We start from the raw sequence: 20,701 nt of genomic DNA, 5'->3' as shown, positions 1-20,701 counted from the left end.
GTTTTATTCACTTCTGAGCAGCAGCTCTTGGCATATTTCCTTACAGAAGACACTGTTGTGTCCGGCTATTACTCAACCACTAACATTAGAGACATTAAAGTTGCAGGAAACACAGTTCATCTTTTGCGTAGTTAGAAAGGAGTTGGCTTCCCAATTACCCTGGAAACTGGACTTGCTGCTGGGCAGAAAACCACAATTCACAGCGGAAAATAACAGTTGATATATGAATATCTACCTAAAGGCTAATCAGCAAAACAAACAATACACGAGGAAGATGACCCACATGACGTGGTTTGGAGGAAATTAGTAATCAGTATTCTCTAGCTTCCCTTTGTTTTAAAACAATCACTGCTCCTCACCAGTTTAGATAAGAATGGGTTAATACCATCTGTTGAGGATAAGAAATCAAGATGTTTTCAAGGGCCAAGCTGTATTTTACAATTGCCTGCTGTTGACCATGTGCCTGTCGACTTCCAAGGATCAGTGCTCCAGGCTAGTCTGTAATTCCAGATGTTACTCCACATCATGTGGTGCTAAGGGTCCTAGCAAGCATTGAAAGAAAGACATGAGAAACTGAGGGTAGAGATAGATCAAGCTGATGCATGGTCCCAACATATCTTCTGTGGTGTGGATTCAATGAGCACACCTTTAAAGTTTTCTTTTCTCTCACTTCACAGTATTTAGGGAGGATAACCAACTAACAGAGCAGTGAGATAAACCTCTCAGGATCTGAGGTAACTGCAGTGACTCTGATTTCCAGCTTAATTACACCAAGAGCACTGTTCCCTCTGCAGCCAGCTGTGTGACGCAGAGGCAGTAAAGGGAATGTTTGCCTCCTTCTCCATTGAGAATCCACGCACACAGCATTCCAGGAACCAACTACTATAGGACATGCTTACCAAACAAACCAAAAAAATGCCATGAGTCCATGACCCACTGATGTCAATGGAAGTTTTTGATGTTCATTTCACCTTGGCCAATGGTTTTCCTGTTCCCAGGCCACAGGCAAGACAGGACAGAGTGAAGCTGGTGCTTGGAGCTTCCTGGATAATGCGACTTCTCCTTCAAGGTGGTTAACTCCTGTTTTCAAAAAAATAAACCTGCTCTGAGGCTGATAGCCCCTTTGCCTCTTACATTTTAATTAGGCTCTAAAGTCTATCAAGTAAGCTTGAGTGCAGATGTCCATTTAAGATTTAACTAACACATTGCATTTACAGGTTTCTGGCCAAAAAAAGATCCAGACTCACCAGTGTTTCATCCTAGGCTTCGCCAGGTTAACACATAAGCTCTGGTGGCTTTAGGCAACTTTTCCCTATGTCCACTATAGTGCATGTGGTCACACTGAACTGGAAACTGCTGCCAAAACAGTCCATTTTGATGTGAAAACCAGAAGAAAGGTCACTGTGCTGAGGAGCAGACAGGCACCAAGACCAGTGACGTGTGCAGGAGCTGGAAAAAGCATCAACCTCTGCGGGTGAACACGATGACAAGGCAGTCTGGAGCTGGGCCGCTTTGGCCAGTCTCACTCTCCACCCCGTACACTGCTCTGGGCTACCTGGTATGGGCAATCTGAGCAAAGAGCAACTCTGGCACAAATTTAGGGGTTGTCAACTGCTGGCTTTTGTTTTTATGCTTTTTAAAATGTAACTGTTTCAGTGAAAGAAAGACTAATCAAACAAAGAAAGAATCCTTAATTCAAACACTAAAATTCTGTTTTAAAACTTTGAGAAAAACGCTATTTTCTTCCTACCCCCCCACCCCAGGAAATGACTCAGTTCTAGAGAAACATAAAAAAAAAAAAAAATTCAGCTTGTCTGTTAGTGTAAAAATCAATTAAGAAACCCCAAAACACGATATGAGCAGCTGGCTTGGCTGAATGTGTCTCCTAGCTGTGGTCTTCCCTTGTCTTGCCTGCTTCTCCTTTGGCCTCCTATCCCACAGCTGTATCTGCTCTGCTCCCTCTCCTTCCAAGTGCTACTTTTTCTAACAAATTGGTGCTACTGAGTCATGGAAAGGCCAGGCTCCTGCTCCTTCACCTCACCTCCTGCTGTCAGAAGCTCCTGTGGAGCTGCCTCTCCGAGCTCTCCTCCTCCTTCCTCAGCCACAGGCAGCAGCACTGGACTCAAAGTCATCTCAGTCCTGCAGGAGTTCAGGACAGAAGCAGGGCTGCTGCCAGCAGACTACTGGGAACAGGATCTTCTTCCCAGTTTGTCCTGAGGCCATGATTTGCCTGTCCCAGCAGCAGGCTGTCTTAAGCAACTACTTGCTGGTTGTATTCCATGGACATATCCTTTAAGCACTATGATTTTCATGGCCTGATAAACAATGCAAATACTTTCTGTGATCATTACCCACCCAACATTTTCAGCCTTCACCATCCACCAGCCCCACACAAGCCTGAGCAGGATCACACCATTCCCTATGGATCACCATGCTCACACTGTGCTGTGCTGTGGCTGGCTGTGCAGGGATAGCTGTGTGTAACTCACGGAGCCAGCACTGCTCCACACGGCTCCCTTGGGAAGGGGCTGCCCTGGCCCAAAGGAGACCCCTGGGAGCAGGCTGGGCCCATGCCAAGTTTGGCAGCTGCCCCAGCAGCACATCAGGGTAATGGTCAGGGGTAATGGGCTCGTAGCAAAGTGTGAGTGTGCATCTGGTGAGGATCACAGGGCTGACTTCATTTCCTTCCTGCTGGCTCCCTTGCCGTGCTCTGCCCGGCCCTTTGGCCCAGGCCTGGCTCTTATCCAGTACCTAGTTTCATCAGGGCAGAGCCACAGATAGCACTGGCTTCCCAAGGTGTGGGACAGCTACTAATCACTCCAGTGAGCTTTTGTGAGAATATTTTCTTTCTCAGGAGCCACCAGGTCTCCTCAATGGCATCTGGAGAACATCCAGAGCTGATGGAGCAGTGAACAGGCGCTTCCTTGTTATACCTGCCTGAACTGGCGACCACAACCACTAAAACAGAGAGGAAGATTTCCAGTCCCTTGGCCCATGAGGCTCTCTTAAAAGCTGGAGACAGGAAACATTATCTGTAAACCACTGATCAGTATTTGTACTGCAGTGACTCTGGAGGCTCCCACTGACATCCTGCTCCTGTTATTCTGGGCACAGCCACCAGATTGAAAACAGTCCTGGCTGTAAAGCCTTTGCAGTTGAACTCACCTATGGAATAAACCAGACCTGCCCTACCAACGGACCTGCAGCTAAGGGCTTGGCTCTTCCTTTATGGCCAGGACCACCAGTGATCTGTGGACCCTGCCCAGCCTATTCCAAGCCCAGTGTACCCAACCCCAACCTGGAGGATGCTGAGTACCTGGAAGGACAGCAGCAAAGCTGAAGAAAATGCAGTCACTTTCAGGCCTCCTTTTCCTCCCCAGTAGCTCCTCATTTGATGGATGGTTTCACTCTTAACCCTTAACCTTTAGCAATTCCCACAGGTAACAATGTGAGACAAACACCAGAGCTGGGAGAGAGACAAGGATCTTGACTCAAGGTCACAGCAGGCAGGTCCACAGCACAGCAAAGAGCTGTACCAGGTCATCTGAAATCCTGTGCCCAGTCAGCTGAGCAGCACCACCTTCCATGCTTTTTCTTCTTATGTTTAAATGACAGAAAAATTGTTTCATCAAAGTAATTTCCTGAGGTTTGGAATAAAAAGCTTCCAAACAGTGCAGACCTGCCTACCTGGAACAGAGTGCTTCTTGTTCTTGAATGGTAAAGATGAACTTAATTGCCAGGAAATGGAAATTGTGCTTTAATATCTTGGCGAAAGCATATATGATGAAGAGCTGTTTGCTCTGCTGGACTTGCAGTGTTAATAACACACATGTGTCTGCTGGACTCTGTGCCATCAGGAGTCAGCAGGAACTGGATGACCTGCGTAGTGTTGGATCAATCATTAATCAAAGCCCAGCCAGGACGGTGCAGTGAGGAGTTGGCTGGGACAGGCAGAGGGATGTGCAGAAGGGTATACAGAGGGATGTGCAGAGGGATGTGCAGAAGGATTTGCACAGGGATATACAGAGGGATGTGCAGAGGGATGTGCAGAAGGATTTGCACAGGGATATACAGAGGGATGTACAGAGGGATGTGCAGAAGGGTATACAGAGGGATGTGCAGAGGCTCTCCCCAAACCAAACGCTGCCTTCCATCCCTGCAGGCAGCATCAGTGTGAAGCAGATCCTGCACACACACAGACCTGGGACTGCCTGGATCTGGCATCCTCCTCTGGGCTGAAGGAGGACACCAGGGCAGAAATACCTGACCTTGGGATCAGTCAAGTACATGCATCTGAATTAATAAATGTAACAAAGTGCTTATCAATCAGTCCCTCATTAGTAAAGATTATTCTCCAATGTCTGCAGTACTTGCAAAACCTGGAACTGGCTGGGTTTGTTCCTCCCTTAGTCTTCCCAGGAGGTATACGTGCAGTCAGCACTATTTAACCAATCCCAGGAAGAGATGAGCTTTCCTGAAAGGAAATCAGCGTTTCATCTCCACCCAGAAAAATCAGCAGGACTGGATAAAACCCACAGTCCTACAAGTAAGCCCAGGGGCACAGCTAGTGAGGAAAGCTTGTACAAGCACTTTTGGTCCAGATGAAAGGTTCATGAAAAAAGACTTAAGCCTGTGAGTTTCCGTACTTCCAGTGTGAAACAGAGGACTCCCAGCCTGGTTCTGCTCCCCCTGATCTCTTTCTTTCCCCTTGGCTTCCTGCCATTGTCTTTGGCAGAGCTAGGATGGCTGTGGGAGCCCAGGGAAAGGGGGAGTTTTCTTCTCTTGCCCATCAGAGCAATTATTTGTAGCCCTTTTAGGTATTTTCCAGCTCAAGTGGAGCTCAAGTGTCCATATACACACAGACATATATGTACAAATTTATATATACACACACACCTACTTTAGATATATATTCCTGCTTGTGCACACATTTTTATGGTGACCTTGGTCCATCAGAAAGTGTGTCAGACACATTTCTGCCACGCTCATATAATTCCATCAGCAAACATTCAACTCCCAACGCTTTTCCTGCAAAATGATGATGCAGAAGGACAGGATGAACACACCATGGGAGCACAGCCAGCCCAGGGCTGCCTTACACACTGACACCATGGAACTGGGGGGCAATGGGTGGCCAAAGTGGTTTGATGGTTGTGTAACACAGCTTGTCACAGCTCAGCTTCTCATGTCTGTCCCCATCCAGGAAGGACTTTGAACATCTACCTGACTTTTGCAACACTTGGCCTTTAGGCCAGGCTCTGGGCTCATCAGGGCTTTGCTTAGTGCACCTGAGTGCCCTGAAGCAGATTTCAGCACCTCCCTCCCCTTCTGGCAAATCCTGAAAGAAGTTCAGCCCCTGGAAGCTGTTTCGTTTTGTGGCAGCAGCTCCAGTCCCCTCCACTGCCCATACACACCATGTTTTCATGTCACAGACACATGTCCTTTATGGGCTTTTCTATTGCTTGGGACATGCTGGGTGCTGGAGCAGGTCCCTATAACTGTAGATTTTTATGCTGCTGAGGTTGGTTTTTCCTCCCTTTCCCATTCCTGGGACAGGCCAAGGCACCTGGACTTCATTAGTTTTGGTGCTCTGCTCTAGATGTGCAAAAGCAAATTCTAGTTTGAGAAGACCTTTTTGCTTTTCACATCTTGCTTTGAAGAAACTACCGTTTAAAGAAAAATGTTTTCTCATCCAATGTCATCACCGGTAATGCTGAAAGGCTGCTTTCAGCCTGCCGGAAAGTGGCCTCAGGGAGACCTCAACACCTGCTAAAATCCTGCCCTGAGCTCAGGCCTCTGCAAAACTCCTCCACCACAGTCCTCGTCAGCAGAATTCAGAGCCAGTCCATCACCTCGGACAGCTTACAAGGCCCTGTGTGAGAAACTCAGGTCTGAGGGACCCACCTGCAGCCGCACACAGCTGCCAACAGCTGCCTGCTCAGGATGGGGCTGCTGGAGCATCTCCTGGCGAGCCCAGCAGGATCCCATCTCACCTGCTCCATGAAGGGCTCCATTCCCATGCTCCGCTCATCCTCACTCCTGGAGTGTGGGAGAGACCCAGAGCTGCCCACCCAGGGAGCAGAACACCTCTGCTGGTGCACTGAGGCCAGGTAAGAGGTTAATCCACCTCATTGCTATCACCATCAGCTCAAATCTCTGTACCTGGGGCAGGTACCACACTCAACACATCCACAGAGGCATTTTCTCACCCACCGGGTGGGGTCACCCCCTGGAGAGAAATCCAGCCCAGAGAGGGCTGGGGATGGGAAAGGGAAGGGCAAGGAAGAAGGGGGAAATCGTGGAAGCAATGGTCCCAGCAGGAAACCCTGATAAGAAATAAGTCATGAGAACTCCCTAGCCATGATCTGCTCTGTGAGAAATATCCGCTCTCAGCATTGCCAACCCGGGCGTTTTCTTTAACATCCAACACTCAAACTTTCTTCCTGCCTGTACCAGGCATTCCTGCTTCATTAGAACACCTGGAATTTCCGAATCATCTGTGATTTCTCTCCCAGTGACAGAGTGCCTTTTGATTTCTATTATCCACTGCCCAACATGATAGCATGAGTGGGGATTGCAGGCTCCAACACAAGCCCCCTTGAACAAAGAATAAAGTAATTCCTTATCAATGCTCAGAGCCCCAGCCTGAGATGAGCTGTGCTTTTTGCAGTGCTTGGCTCACTACTTACTGCTGTCATTCAGAGTCCAGCCCCAGAAAACCTCTGTGGACCTTGAAGACTGTCAGACAAGTCTGCTGCAGGTGACACAGCAGGTGAATGTTCCTCTTTCCTGTTGTGACCGTGCAGTCGGCAGCACAGGAACAGGGTTGGATCTCCAGCCCTGCATGGGTCCACCTCCCTGGGGAACCTGGCTCTGCATGTAACTGCTGGAGGGGAGCAGAGAAAGTACTACTGATAAACACTGCAGAAACAACGTGACACATATGTGAAAGCAAAGCCGAGAGCCAGAGGCTGCTCCTGTGGCGAAAGCATTCCCATCCTGTAGAGCAGAGTGTGGAGCAGTGGGATCAGGGAAATGCTGTCACTTAGCAACTGCATTAACACAAGAACCAGAACCAAACTGAGGTGAGAAATGTCACTATTTTTTGGTGCAGCTGTGCCCACATGCTGGAGCAAAGGGAAGGGATTTGAGGCCTGGGATGCTGGTGCCACCTACACAGCCAAGAGAAGGGCCCTTAACAGTGAACAAGGGAGTGAGTACAGCAGTGGTGTTCCTCTTAAGATGTGAGTCCCACTACAAACTGAAACATTTTGTCAGAGGAATCAGCTCATTCAGGTTCTGAGGCACTTCACTTACCCAAACCCAGTTTTCTATTCTCAGAGTGGCAGTAGATGGCAACCCATTCTGTTTTTTCTAACAAAACCCAGCAAAAATTCATTGTATTGGACTCTGCTACAACTGCGTTTGGGAGGATGGGCCACATTAAATACATCCCTTGTTCTTCTGTACCCTGCAATGCACAGACAGAAAAAAGGCATTTTAATGAAAAAATAAAGATCACTTGTTGGGTGGCTGGCCATGTCCTACACCAGGCAAGTTTTGTCCTGTCATAATACAGACAGAATGAGAAAACACAGCACTGAGCATGGGTGCTCAGACTCGTTAACTGATAGCTTTGATTATTACAGCAATATATTTTTAAGCAGGGGTGGATGGTGATCAGCTGAGGAAATCTCCTAAGGTGAAGAGGTGCCTTTCCTACCTGTCCCCAAAAGCAGCTCTCAAGTCAGGAACCACGCTGGAAAGCAGAGTCTGGTAGAGAGGAAGAGACTCACTCTTCCAGGGAAAATGAACTTGGTCATGTCACCCACAGCCCCAGACAGCAACATTTTCTGTAAAACTTTTGTTTTTCATTTCCTTACTTTTTGTTTGTGAAAATATCATCCTAGAGGAGGGATTTAGGATTTGTGCTTACAAATAAAATAGACTATAACTTGCCTAATGGGAGCAGTTCAGTTTTACACGGTTGTCTCTTGACATGTTTACACAGCTGGCCAGATACCATTGAAGCATATTTTCTCAGGAGGCAGTGTGGTCTAGTGGAATGAGCATGGGCCTAGCAGTCAGGAACTCCCACGTTGCAATTTTGGGTCACCAGTGGTTTGGTTTGGTGCACAAAACCATCCAACCCCTGTGCATGTCAGTGTCCCAAAAGGACACCTCATTTGGGAGCGTGGTGCTGAAAATCCACATGGGGATCTCTGGGAGAGGATCAGAGCCCTGATGTGGCACCCAGAGTGAGAAACACACAACTAAAGACTCTGGAGGGATGGGCTGGAGATGCTTCTGCATCCTCACCTCTGGTGGGTTTGGCTTAGGCAGTCCCTGAGTCAGAAATGATGGACCTGACACCGTCCTGTGCAGGCTGTCCTGATCCAAACTGAGATCATCCATGAGCACTCTTCCCAGCAATGATCACAACCTTCTTGGAGAGACCCCCAGAGCTTTGCAGATCATTAGTGAAGTGAAAAAGTCAACAAGCAGCAGAGCTAACTTTTAGCTCAGGAATATGAATGGCTAAAAACCATCAATTTCCAAAAACCCGATGAGCCCATCAAATACTACATCTGAACAGGAGCTTGCACAACAATAGGATTTTAAGTACCATGGAATGACTGGTTATAGGTCTAGATCAGGTGGTTAAAAATCAAATAAAACACAAATTGATGTAATTGATAGTTCAATGATACTGAACTAGGGCCTACACTGTGACACCACTGAACTTACAGCCTTCCTTCTTAGATTCCTTCCATCCAGGACACTTTTGCCGCAGCATCAAGGTGACAGGGTAGCCTTCACATCTGTCCCACAAACTGCATGGACACCAATTCATAGTTCTGGGTGGTGATAATGGAATTAATCCTATGGGAAAACATTTTAGCTGGTAGCTAAATTGTGATCTTACCCATTAAGGATCCTCCTTGTTTAATTCTCCCACCGGTCACATCTGGCCACTGCTGTGTTTGTGCTTGACTGCTGTTAAAAAGGGTTTTATTTGATGGGATATTGGAGATTCTCCAGCAAAACAATGTTCCAAATCAGGCAACAGCTATTGTGCTACATCAAGATGGTCTCTCCTTTCTCAGTGTCTCAGGGCCTGTAATAAGTTGCTTGCAGAATTCAGGGACTGGCTATGCTGACAGACTCTCTCTGGGCTTTTGTCAGCAACCTCAGGGGACTTTTGTCAACAGCTTGAGTCACTTTAGAGGAGAACTGGTCTGCTCTTTAAAGGATGGGTGTGAGAACAGCTCAGCAGGAAGGTCTGACAGGTGATGTGGCACAGAGCACTTTCTCAGGGCTTCTGGACATGGGGAAAGGATGAGTCAGGGGGTGAGGAGGTGGTCACAGCCTGAGTCTCATGGCCATGGGTGTTCAGTCCTGGCCAGCTCTGCCTGGCTGAGGAGGCCACATGGACCTTTCAACTGGCTCAGGGTCAGTGACCACATCTGGGTCTTTGTGCTTCTCTGACCCTGTGGCTGTGCTGAGGGCTGGAGCTGCCCCCACTGAACCCCAGGAGCACTGAAGGTGCAGCCCCACATGGACCTCCTGGGAAAGCAGGGCTCTCCCCAGCGTGACACCTGCTCAACCAAGGCTCTGTCCAGCCAAGGATGGAGACAGCACGATCTTTTCCCACAAACTCTCTGATAGAAGATATCCAATTTGCCCCTCCTGCACACTCACAGCTGTGCCTGCAAAGCCTGCTGTGACCTGTGTGATTCAGCAATCAGACCTTCTCCTCCTCCACTGCCCAGCTCTGAGTCTGGCGAGGAAACAGAGGAAGCTGGGAACCATTTCAGTGGCATTTCTGGGCATAGGTGAGAAAAGTACCACTTTTACCTCAATTTCATAGGTGACAGGGAATCAACAAATCTGACAAGCAGCATTTAGTTTCTCAGAGAAACATTTTCTCTTCTGGATGGCAGACTTAAACAGCAAAGAAATTTGTGCCTTCAGGGTATCTTTAACCCAATTTTAGAACCTCCTGGAAGTCAGAGCTATTAATGGACTTGTTGCTGGAAGCTCAGCTCCAGTGTTTTAAATGCTCCTGATGGGAGAACAAGTACAAAACCAAGAGGAAAACAGGAATCTGTTATCTGATATTCCCACCCCTGCTCATAAAGTTCTCTTTTTCAATGCTGGAGTCTTGGCTGGTGTTAAAGAGAGTCTTGTAAAATTGCCTTGACACCTTATCAACATTAGTACAAAAATCCACCCACCCTTCATGACACGGTGGGCAAGGGACAAAATGGGGATTTTACAAACCTGTCAAAGGAAATCTGCTTCCAGGACTCGACAGTTCTGCCATGAAGTGTTGTGTATCTATAGTGATCTATAAATATCAAACATTACCTTTCACTGAATTCAGATTTTTGCCTTTTAGTAGCCTTATTTATATAATTGACACGTGCTTCAGTGGGTTTGCTCCAGTATTTCATTACCAGCTGATATATCCAGGTCAGCCTTGGCAGGTTATTGCAGAACCCCACTCCCTTAGCAGGATCTGAAAATTCAGGTCAATTCACATAACTTTGATGAACCTTTAGAACTAAAATGATTAAAGTGACAACTTTCATTGATTCCCTGCTGAGGTCTCCGACCTTAAATCACAGAGGTCACAAAAAATATGTGAAGAATCTAAATAAACTCCTATTCAGAACTCCATTAGATTAAGCATCTCTGTGCAGTGGGAGGGATCAATATGGCTTAAAGGAAGTGCACAATGCTTTATAGTTTCTCAATAATTAAAACTTCTCATCGGAATTTCACAAATTTCACTGAATACTTTTTTTTCTCAACCTCACCAAATGAGTTTTTAAACAGGCAAAGATAAGCATTTCAAGTTACCTAAGTATCAATTCTGCAGATTTTTCACAGAACTGCTACCATCTACTTTCAGGATTTCATAGATTAATATTGTTCAGTCAGAGGGCTTGGTAGTTTTCCGTGCCATATCAGAATGGATGTAAACATTCAGTGCTTGAGCTTTGTGGGTACAATGACAAAGATCCCTTCCTACATCACCAAATAAATCATCAGGCAGGAACTTCTCCTGACTACACAGGACAACTACGATGACACATGGGCTTGGTATTGAAGAGGCCATGACTCCTTGACACTGCACAAAATCACTGTCCCAGCCCAGCCCTTCTTTCACTATAGCATCATTTTTTCCATTTTGGAACAGAAGCTGAGCAGTCACACACTGGAGAGCCCTGGGAGGAGGCCCAGGAATGCAATCCCACCTCTGCAAGCTGTGCCAAGGGGACACTGGGGAGGTGACAAGCTGGTCTTTCCAGGTACCTCTTAAGCAGGTGAGCTCCATGTCATTCCCATTTCCCAGAGCAGAGCATGCTGCAGCAAGCTGACTCCATCTGTCCCCACATCCAGGGACCAGCCTGAATTACCTTAACCAGCTCCAAATTTTCAGAATACTCTGCACTCTCTTGGTGCCTGGAGAAGGCAGCAGCAGGAAAAGGATAGCACACATGCATTAACAGTCCCATTTTAAAATGAAATATAATTTAAATCAGCAGCACCAGCACTGTACAGTGTTGCCTCCTGATGACTTTTGCTCCAGATTATGTGAACCAGAAACAATATAACATTTGTTTGAGTGTGATTTACATGAAGGAAGTTATCCCACAGCATTTACAATACCTCTGTGAGTCAGGCTTTGGTGTCCTTGGTCTGTCACATGCAGGAGGTGCTGAGGAGAGAGAAGGGCTGCTCCTGGAACAATTCCACTGGACAAACTCCTTCATTGAGTGGGCAGAATTATTACCCACCATTTGCCCCCTTGTACATGCCCTGCAGTGACTGCAGTGGGTTGTGTTTACAAGTGCCAGGGCAGTATCTTCTCTTGTGTGTTCATTTAGCAAATTGGAGGCCTCAGACAACAAAGCAAACACCAGCTCAGGTCTTCAAAATCCTTGCTCCTCAGTGGCAATGGGTCTGTCAGGCCAGTAATCCCAGTGCTAAATGGAAAATAACTATCCTGTGATTTTATTTGGTAGACTGAAGCCGCTTCCCATCGGGGCCACACACAGAACTGCACTGAGGTCCCAGGGCAGGGTCATTAGCCCCAGCACAGCCAGGGATGGGCAGCAACTGGGGAGGCTCTCAGAGACACCCAAAACATGTTTGGGATGACAGAGTGCACCAAAGTAGCTCAACCTTGCACTGCTTCTTGTTTTCAAAAATGTTCCAAGTATTTAAAACTTCATCTTCCTAACTGGAAAGAGGTGCTTGCTATTTTTAACAGGCAGCAGCAGGACACCAAATGTTGGGGGATCTCTAACAAGGGGTGTGTGACTGGGGAAAGCTCCAAATCCACAATGGGGCTGTCCTCTGTCCCTAGGCTCTGTCTGCACAGCTGTCACTGCAATGGTGTGGGTACAGCCCTTACACTTCTGTCTGCAAAAGCCATGGCAATGCATTTCTGCACTTCTGTACTGTCCAGGGTGAGCCTAGCAGTGACATTTTTTTCAACTGCGTCCCAAATAGCACATTTTGTATATCAGTATTTAGTGCCAGTCTATAATTAGAAGATAATTTTTTCCAGAGCTAATGAAAAGATGCCCTAGCAACCCCTGGATATGATCCCAAGTCCATTAATACAGCTCAAGTGATTCCATTTCATTTTATGTGGGACAGACCACAAAGTTTGAAGAGAGATGCTGCCAAGTATTTTCAAGCAGGAATATGCTGAAACTTGGTAAAAAAGGATGGAAGAATTCATCCTGTATCTGTCCCTGTTATATACAACTTGGAGAGAAACAGGAAAAATTAAATGAGTAATACCTCCTGAACTATGATGGTATTTTGATAGAAATAAGGCTAAGAAATAGCTCTGATGGAAAAATAAAGAAAAATATATTTCTATCACCATAATGAAGACTCAACATGTTGTAATGATTCAATAGTGTCAGCTGATAGAGGCAAAGATGGTGAGTGTAGCAATACAATGAGCTTTAGCTGCATTTTATCCCTGCATGCAGCCTGGATGGATTTCTGCCATGGTGTCCTGCTGAGACCATCAGTGACCATCAGCCACCAAGCACGAGGCTCCATTCCACACCCAGCATCTCCAAGCCCAGATTCCACACCAGAATCAGCACCTCCCAGCACTCCACACCCAGCTGTCACCACAGAAGTACACTTGATTTAGCACGTGAGAGCACAGCTAAGGATGACCCACACGAAAGGAGTGCTAGGAGGGATCTTAGAACAGCCCAACCTCACTGTACCCTGCCTGGCATGGGTGCAACACCATTCTGTGTGTGCCTTTCTGTTTGGATAATGTTCTTCAAAAGCAACTACAGGCTTATTAAACTGCACCAAAAAGCAGTTTAAAGAGCTGCCAGGATGAAAGCGGCTGCACTTCCAAATGGGGCTCAAGGTCTGGCACATGCCTGCTCATCAGAGATGCCCACCAGCACCTGAGCAAATGCCAGGAGAACATCACTTTGTTGAAAACTCAATTTTCACAGCCAAACAGCACAAATGGCCCATTTTCACTGAGAAACCTGTGTCTCTGGGATGAACACAGTGAGCAGAGCCCAGCAGAGCAGGAGGGGCTGGTGGCTGCCTCTGATTAATGCCATCCCAGTGCCCCAGTTCCCTGCCAGGTCCCAGCAGAGCCCTAAAAATGGAGTATGAGCTGTGGAAACACCACCTACCCCAAGGCAGGAATGCAGGCCCTGGAGCACAGTGTCCTCAGCTCCTGCCATGGCACAGTCACCAGGTTCCTGGGTTCATGAGCAAGGTGAGTCCTGCTCACAAAGCATCAAGTAAACAAAGAAATAACAATATAAATGCAATGAGGACCCACAGTGAAAGGCAAATGCGCCTTACATAGGCAATCTGAAAAGGTCACCAGAATGTTTGTGGCAAGGATACAAGTATTTTTTGACTCTGAACAATGAGACCAAAAGGTAGACAAGGAAACCACTGCGATACCACCCCAGGGAGTGAATAAATACTGCCCCAGACCATGAATTAGCTCCAAACCAATTGTGCTCTAATGAAATCCTCTACAATACAGCCACCAATTCACACACCTCAGCATCATCAGTAGAACAGGCTGTTAATTAATGTTTTTCTGGAACACTTTTACAAGTTGAGCTCTCAAACTATCATTCCTCTCCTGCTCCCTCTGGACAGCCTTTACAAGGCAGATAAAAGAGGAACATCCTGTCCCCAACCACACAGCACTGGAGGAGATTTCAAAGACAAAGATCAATGCCTCATCTTCTGATTTTTGGCATGGATCTTATAATTCAGGGTTATTTCTTACTTGACAATTCCCAAAAGCACATTTTACTTATTTACAGAAAGACAGGAATTAACAACAACTCATGACATTTTTATTTTAATGAAATTTAAAAAGGCAGTTATTAGTTATACATACACACAACTGATTCTGTACTTGTTAGTCATAAATATAGAACATTCAGAAGTACAAAATACACTTTATCCACAGCACAATTTCACATCAATATGAAGAGTTTAAACAGATACGTAACCAAGTGCCTAACAATGACAGAAGCCCATTTTTGGAGTTGTTTCCCTTTTTTTTTTTTCCTTTCCCTTTCTTTTTAAAAGACCATTAATCTACACAAAGTAATCAGTGCCACAGTCATCAGTTTCATGAAATGCACTCTGGTTTAGAGTAGGAGAAGTCTGACCTTTTAAAGACAATTAGATGCCATCACCTTTTCTTTGCTCCATTATCAGCAACAAGCCCAAGCCCACATTCTCTTCTTCTCACAGTTAACAACTGTGAAAAATGGGGCTCTGGCAAAAATCACCTGAAGCCAAACTTGAGCACTGCCAGGAAAAGTGAAAATATCTGAACTAGAAATTAGTCCACTCGATACCTTGCAAACAAAGAGCAACAGCAGTATGACACCAATAAGGCATTAATGACAAAATGGCTGTATTATTCTTGAAAAAAGAGTACACCTATGTATAAAAATATATGTCATAGCAATTGAGTAAATCCAACACTATTTAACACTGTGCCAAAAGTAATTAAGAGTTAAAAAGGCAGTTCTGCAAGAAGTATTTACAGTTTCATACTGTACTTCAAAAGAAAAGAAAAGGCAACAAAGCTACAAATGGAACTATCTGGTTAAAGCATCACAGTAGGTACTGCCAGTAGCACTTGTACAAGTAATGTGATGGAGTCTTGGATTGTTCTGAATAAATGAATATAAATATTTTAGTATCTAAAACTGTCTCAGTCTACATGTCTGCTCCTTGAAATAACTCACCCAGACCATCACTATTTGCAGTTTCCTGCTCCATGAGTTTAAAACCCAGAAAATTCAGTTTCAAGAAACATTGTGTTTGCAACAGTTCAATCAGAAATCACAGCTTTATTTCCAGCTTAGAAAAAACCCCACAAAAGGAATGAGAAATCCATCACCTATGAAATTCTGGAAATTGGAAGCCAAAGTGCCAACAAAGCTACACTGAGAGCACGTAATAAGAACATCAGCATTCCCAATGCACCTTGTAACTGCAGCTACAGAGTAAGCTAAGTAAGGAAACACAAGATACAGCACAGCCAAGGCTACACAGCTCTGTCAGCCACAGCACCTGGGGGCTCTTGGGGAGGAGCAGGCAGGACACAGAGGGGCAGGGCAGAGCCTCACCTGCAGCCTGAGCAAAGCCTCTCTTGCAGCAAAGCCTCACCTGCAGCATGAGTAAAGCCTCACCTGCAGCAAAGCCTCACCTGCAGCCTGAGCAAAGCCTCTCTTGCAGCAAAGCCTCACCTGCAGCAAAGCCTCACCTGCAGCATGAGCAAAGCCTCTCTTGCAGCAAAGCCTCACCTGCAGCAGTTCTGCCTCAGAAGCACCAAACTGCCAAACTCAAGGATTGCTCCCTCCTCGTGGCTGGGAATGGCAGCCCAACACCTCCCACCTGGGCCAGGAATGGCAGAGGAGCAGGGCAAGGGTGGAAATGCCAAGAGTAAAGAGCTGGCTTGGGATGGCACAACAGAAACAGCTGACAGGGAAAACCCGAAGCTGGCACTGCCCACACTGCCCTGGACAGAGCAGCCATCACCTTCCCCAACCTGGAAGGAGCCCACAAGGTGAGGAGCAGTCCATGCTCTGATCCCTCAGGTGTACTGACGTCAAAAAAACAACAAGAAAAAGAGAGATGTGCTTAAATTTCTTCTAACAGTGCACTTTGAACTGCACAACCAAAATCAGTACACTGGAATCCTTCTTCAGTAGTAAAAAACCCACAGCACACTGAGGAAGTTATCATTGCTGATGTCAGGAGAAAGAAAATGACTTTTAAAACCTTATTTTTAAATTGAATTCAGGAAGTAAAATAAACTATAAATATACTCAGAGCAGTTTGCTGGGTAAAATAAAACACAGGAACAGCACTTTTTAGCTGAATTCATTATTCACTTTATGGAAAAATTTATAAAAATTTCAGAAGAACTGACATTTATCATGTCAAGCATCTTCTGTGGAGAGACACAAACTGCTCACCTACTTCTCCCTCCCTCACAGGCAGCCACTTTCAAAACCCTGCACAGACAATGAGCACCTCACTACTGGTGCAGCACCCAGACACCTCTCAGAGACACCAGTGAACTTTACAGCAGAACTTCCTTTGCCTCTCCAATTCCATGAGCAGCATGAGGGGAAAGGGGGATGGCTCCAAGAGAATAAACATCCATGTATTTAAAAGCAAAGTGCATAAGCACATGGCTTGCTCACCTAAGATGGTATTTCCAGATCTCTGGGGGAGAAGAGATTGGAAGATTTTTGTTTGTTCTCAGTGTGATTTGGTGAGGCAAGTGCAGACCAGGAGATCTGAGGCCTCTCCAGTACCTCATCTAGAGATATACAAAACTGTCCTAAAAATAAAAGACTCCCTAGCCCCACTTGCACATAGGGTAAGAGATTGGTCCCAGATTTAGTGACAGAAATAGAAAGGAGGACTCTTCCTGGCTACTGAACACGACGTGCTGATCTGGGAGAAGGCTGGGACAGCCCCAGCAGTGCCAGCCCTGTCCCAGGCCAGGCTCACCTGAACCCTGCCTGGCCAGAGCAGGGCCTGCCTGCCCCCCAGGACCTCACCCCAAAATATGGACTGTGGTGATGAGCACCCTGTCCCCACTCAGACACACCCCACAGTTTGAGAGGGGCTATGAGAAGGCAGAGCTCAATCCTGTGAAGTCTAAGAATGGCTGCACACACTGAGATCTTCTGGATGGGGGCTGGGGCTGCTCTTCCCTGAATGTCCAAAAGCTGAGGGAAGCTGCCCCTTCCTCCTCTGCACCCAACCTCAGAGGTTATGAACAACCTGCATGCAGGAACTTGGGGCTTTGTGAGTGATTCTTTGTGCTCCCATTTCAGAAGAAATGATCACGATAAAATCCTGACAATCCAACCTCTGTAACTCATCATGCACATGAAATACTGAACAAAAAGATTCCTACCACACGTCCCATGAAGATATATGGCAGGTGACTCGCCCAAGAGGAAGGTGATTAACTTACCTCTGTGGAAAAGCATACAGCATTCAGAGCAGTCAAGAGTCCTCAACAAACCTGGTATGCTGAAAATCCCATTTTTAACAGAACAGGGTTAACAGAAGCATTTGCTTGGGAATCCAAGCAAAAATTCAAGTTATCACTGTGTATGCAGTGGACAATAGTCCAATCAATATCTATTACCAACTCACTTTAAAAAAATTATACACTACAAAACCATCTCACTGCTTGCAGCAAATGAGCTTGAACGATTTCCTAGTAACAGGCCACCACCTTCCACGGTTAAAATGTGAGGTTTCACAGTATAAAAAGTACTTCACAGAAAGGAAATGCAGCTAATATAGAAAATGCAATCTCAATGTGTTTACAGTCATCTTTTAAGAGGCAATATTTTTGGGAAAGCAAGAACAATAATAATTAAAGCAGCCAGTGAGAAATGTACAAGGTTATAGGCCTCAATTCAGTGCAAAACCAGACTAATAGCTTATGTAAATGTTTGTTCTGAATAGAGAACCACCTGAATTAAAAGCAAGAACACCTATGTGAAGTGATGGAGACTCCCACAATATTCAAACCCTTCACATACATCATCAACCTTTCCAGTACACTCCAGAACGGACCCTTTGTAAAGGCAAAAGAAACCAGTACAGGAAATCACTTCATACAGCACAAGATATACATAAAGTACCAAAATGTACACACATTCAAGTTTAAGTTAGAAAAGGCAGAGCTGAATCTTCTGGTAGAGAGAGGCCTACATTATGTTGCTTAATCTCAACATTTAAAGTGACCTAAAACCTACAAGAACCAAAGAAAACAGAATATTGTGTCTGCTTCCAGAAACTTAAGCTTAAAGCAAGGCATCGAAATTGAGCGGTAGGCACTGTAACGAGACATGACCTTACCTTTTCTCTGTTAGTCTTTGTTACTTTGTTATCTATTGAAAAATTACCATTCAAAGGAAATATTAAGCATCATTCACATTCAAATATTTGAGACTCAGAGATTTTTTTTTTTTAAAAACAAGCAAAATTTTTATCTCTGAGGTAGATGACAATAAAATAAAAAAAAAAAATGGAGCTGTCAATGAACACTAACAAGTGCTGGAGCTGCTCTGTTGGCACTGGTGCACCCCAAGGAGGAGAGAGCAAGCCCTACACCACTATCTGAAATGTGAGAAATGTGTCTTCTGGTTTAGTAGCTTCTACAGAAATGCAACACAGACAAAGCAGCGCCAAAATTACACTGAAATGGCCTTGGAGAAGAAGAACTTCCATTTCTGCTTTGCAAGCTACTCGGAAAATGGTGGAAACATGCCCAGGTCAGCAAAATCTTCAATGTTGTAATTGCCAGTACCCTGTGTGGGATCCCCAGGCATCGGCAGCATGTCCTGCACGATAAGGAAAAATCAAAGTGAGGCCTCACTTGCCAACACATTATCCAGACACAAACTGTTTCCTGTTCATCTTCCCAGTGTAAAACCAGAAAAGGCCAAGTTTACATAAATAAGGTGAAAACCAGACCCGTGCAGAGGGCTGGGCTAAGGTTTATGTGCTACTTATGGTTTGCTGGAGTGTTTCTGAACAAGAGGTGGAACTTAAGCAGGGCAGAAGTTTTGCTCTTTTGAAATAAAACACATTTTCCTCCCAGACTGAAACAGCTCCTCTTGGAATGGGAGCTACATATGGAGAGAAGCAAACTCTCTGGTTTCACTGCATGGGGAGTGTGCAGTATCTCACACACTGGAGCTGCAGCTGTGTCAGGATGGGTTTGGGCAAGGTCTCACTTCCCACCAGCACTCTCTAGGTGAATGCTGCTCTCTGGAACACTCAGGACTAACATCACCCCAGCTAACAAGGTGCCCAAGCAGCTTTCATGAATGTACAGAGGCAGGAACTTCTCAGGAGAAATGGGATTTCGTGGTAATTGCTCTCACGTGTCTTGAGCCAAGTGAGGTCTCTGCAGGAGGCTTCAAAAAACACTCAACCTTTCCTCTCAGCTGGAGACTGCAGCCACAGGGAGAAGACATCCCTTGCTGGGAAAACCAGAGTTTACACTTGCTTTTCCTGTCAGTCTGTACAATAATAAACTCTTACCACAAAGCCAAGTCTTGCCAGGGATGGCTCAGTATCCTCACAATAAAACAAAACCAAAAAGCAAGTAAGAAAGCTCAAGGGATCTGCTCTGTGAAAGAACTGAGAACTGCTGCGTACTGGGAAGTTCCTCCAAAATAAAAACTGATTAAAATCCATCCAAAATCTTCATAGCATCCTTGCCAATGTGGTGAGAGAGACTCTGAACATAGCTAGCAGTGTCTGAGCTGCCAGGGTCAGCCTTCGTCTTCTGACCAAAACTTGGACTCTTTTTGATGTTTTCCCACACTCTCTCCCAGCCAAGGGGAAGCTGTAGCTGCTCCCTCCTGTCTCCATTTCCATCTCTGAAGGCATTTCTGCTGCTGGGGCCTCTGTGGCCAAGTCTCCTCAGGCCCAGATCCAGCAAGGTCGCCTCTTGAGTCTGCCTCTCTCCCTAAGCCCAGCTAACCCAGGGCTGGCTTTGGGCACAAGCCAGGCAACTTCTTGGAGGCCTTTAAACTCATCCAAGTTTCTTATCCCATCCAGCTATTTCCCTAATGTCCTCCAAACACATGGTCACCTCCAAAGTTCTGCAGATGAGCCCAGCTCTCCTTTTATCCCATGGTCTTCCTTTCCACTAATTTCATGAGAAGTTTGTTAAGAAACAAGCAAGACACTGCTTGGAGCCCCATGTCTCTTCTGGCCATCAAACCGTGCTGCCATCAGCTCCACTGGAATTACCCTGAATATCCTCTTGGATAGCAATTAACCTCTGCTAACACTAAGAAATGCCACAGACCAATCTTGCCTGGGCCCTGGGCTAAGAGCACACAGACAGGCAGTTATTCCAGATGAAGGGCTGTTGTTTGATCTTGTGTGAAAGCAATGGTTCATCCACACAGGAATATTCTCACAGCTCTTCTGCAGCGTTCTTGCACACGAGCCCAGTCTTGCAGGTGGATTTACTTTCCAAAAGACAAGGAGGTGCCCCACTTCTAAACCTTGCTTGGGGCTTGAACTGTCTTTCCTGCATTTATCTGCATTGTTTTCTTGTAAACTGTCTTCTTCATCTAATTTAAAAACCAGT

General features: G+C 45.8%; 1 protein-coding gene across 6 annotated transcripts in view; it reads right to left on the bottom strand.

Annotated features, from left to right (window-relative positions):
* Nucleotides 1–14,376: 14,376 nt before the first annotated feature.
* ARNT2 (aryl hydrocarbon receptor nuclear translocator 2) overlaps nt 14,377–20,701 on the bottom strand; it is a 96,499-nt gene continuing 90,174 nt past the window's right edge. For 4 of the 6 annotated variants that reach the window (XM_059482056.1, XM_059482058.1, XM_059482057.1 and 1 more), the window contains one exon: nt 14,377–18,932. In XM_059482056.1, coding sequence (XP_059338039.1) covers nt 18,834–18,932 — 99 coding nt within the window. In that variant the 3' untranslated portion in view covers nt 14,377–18,833. The remainder of the gene's footprint in view (nt 18,933–20,701) is intronic. The other 2 variants (XR_009419408.1, XR_009419409.1) reach the window with 2 other exon arrangements.

The sequence above is a fragment of the Ammospiza nelsoni genome, chromosome 14 (assembly GCF_027579445.1).
Source record: "Ammospiza nelsoni isolate bAmmNel1 chromosome 14, bAmmNel1.pri, whole genome shotgun sequence".
NCBI classification, from domain to species: Eukaryota; Metazoa; Chordata; class Aves; order Passeriformes; family Passerellidae; genus Ammospiza; species Ammospiza nelsoni.
Note: the sequence above shows the minus strand (reverse complement) of the source record. Positions and strands in the feature narration are given on the sequence as shown.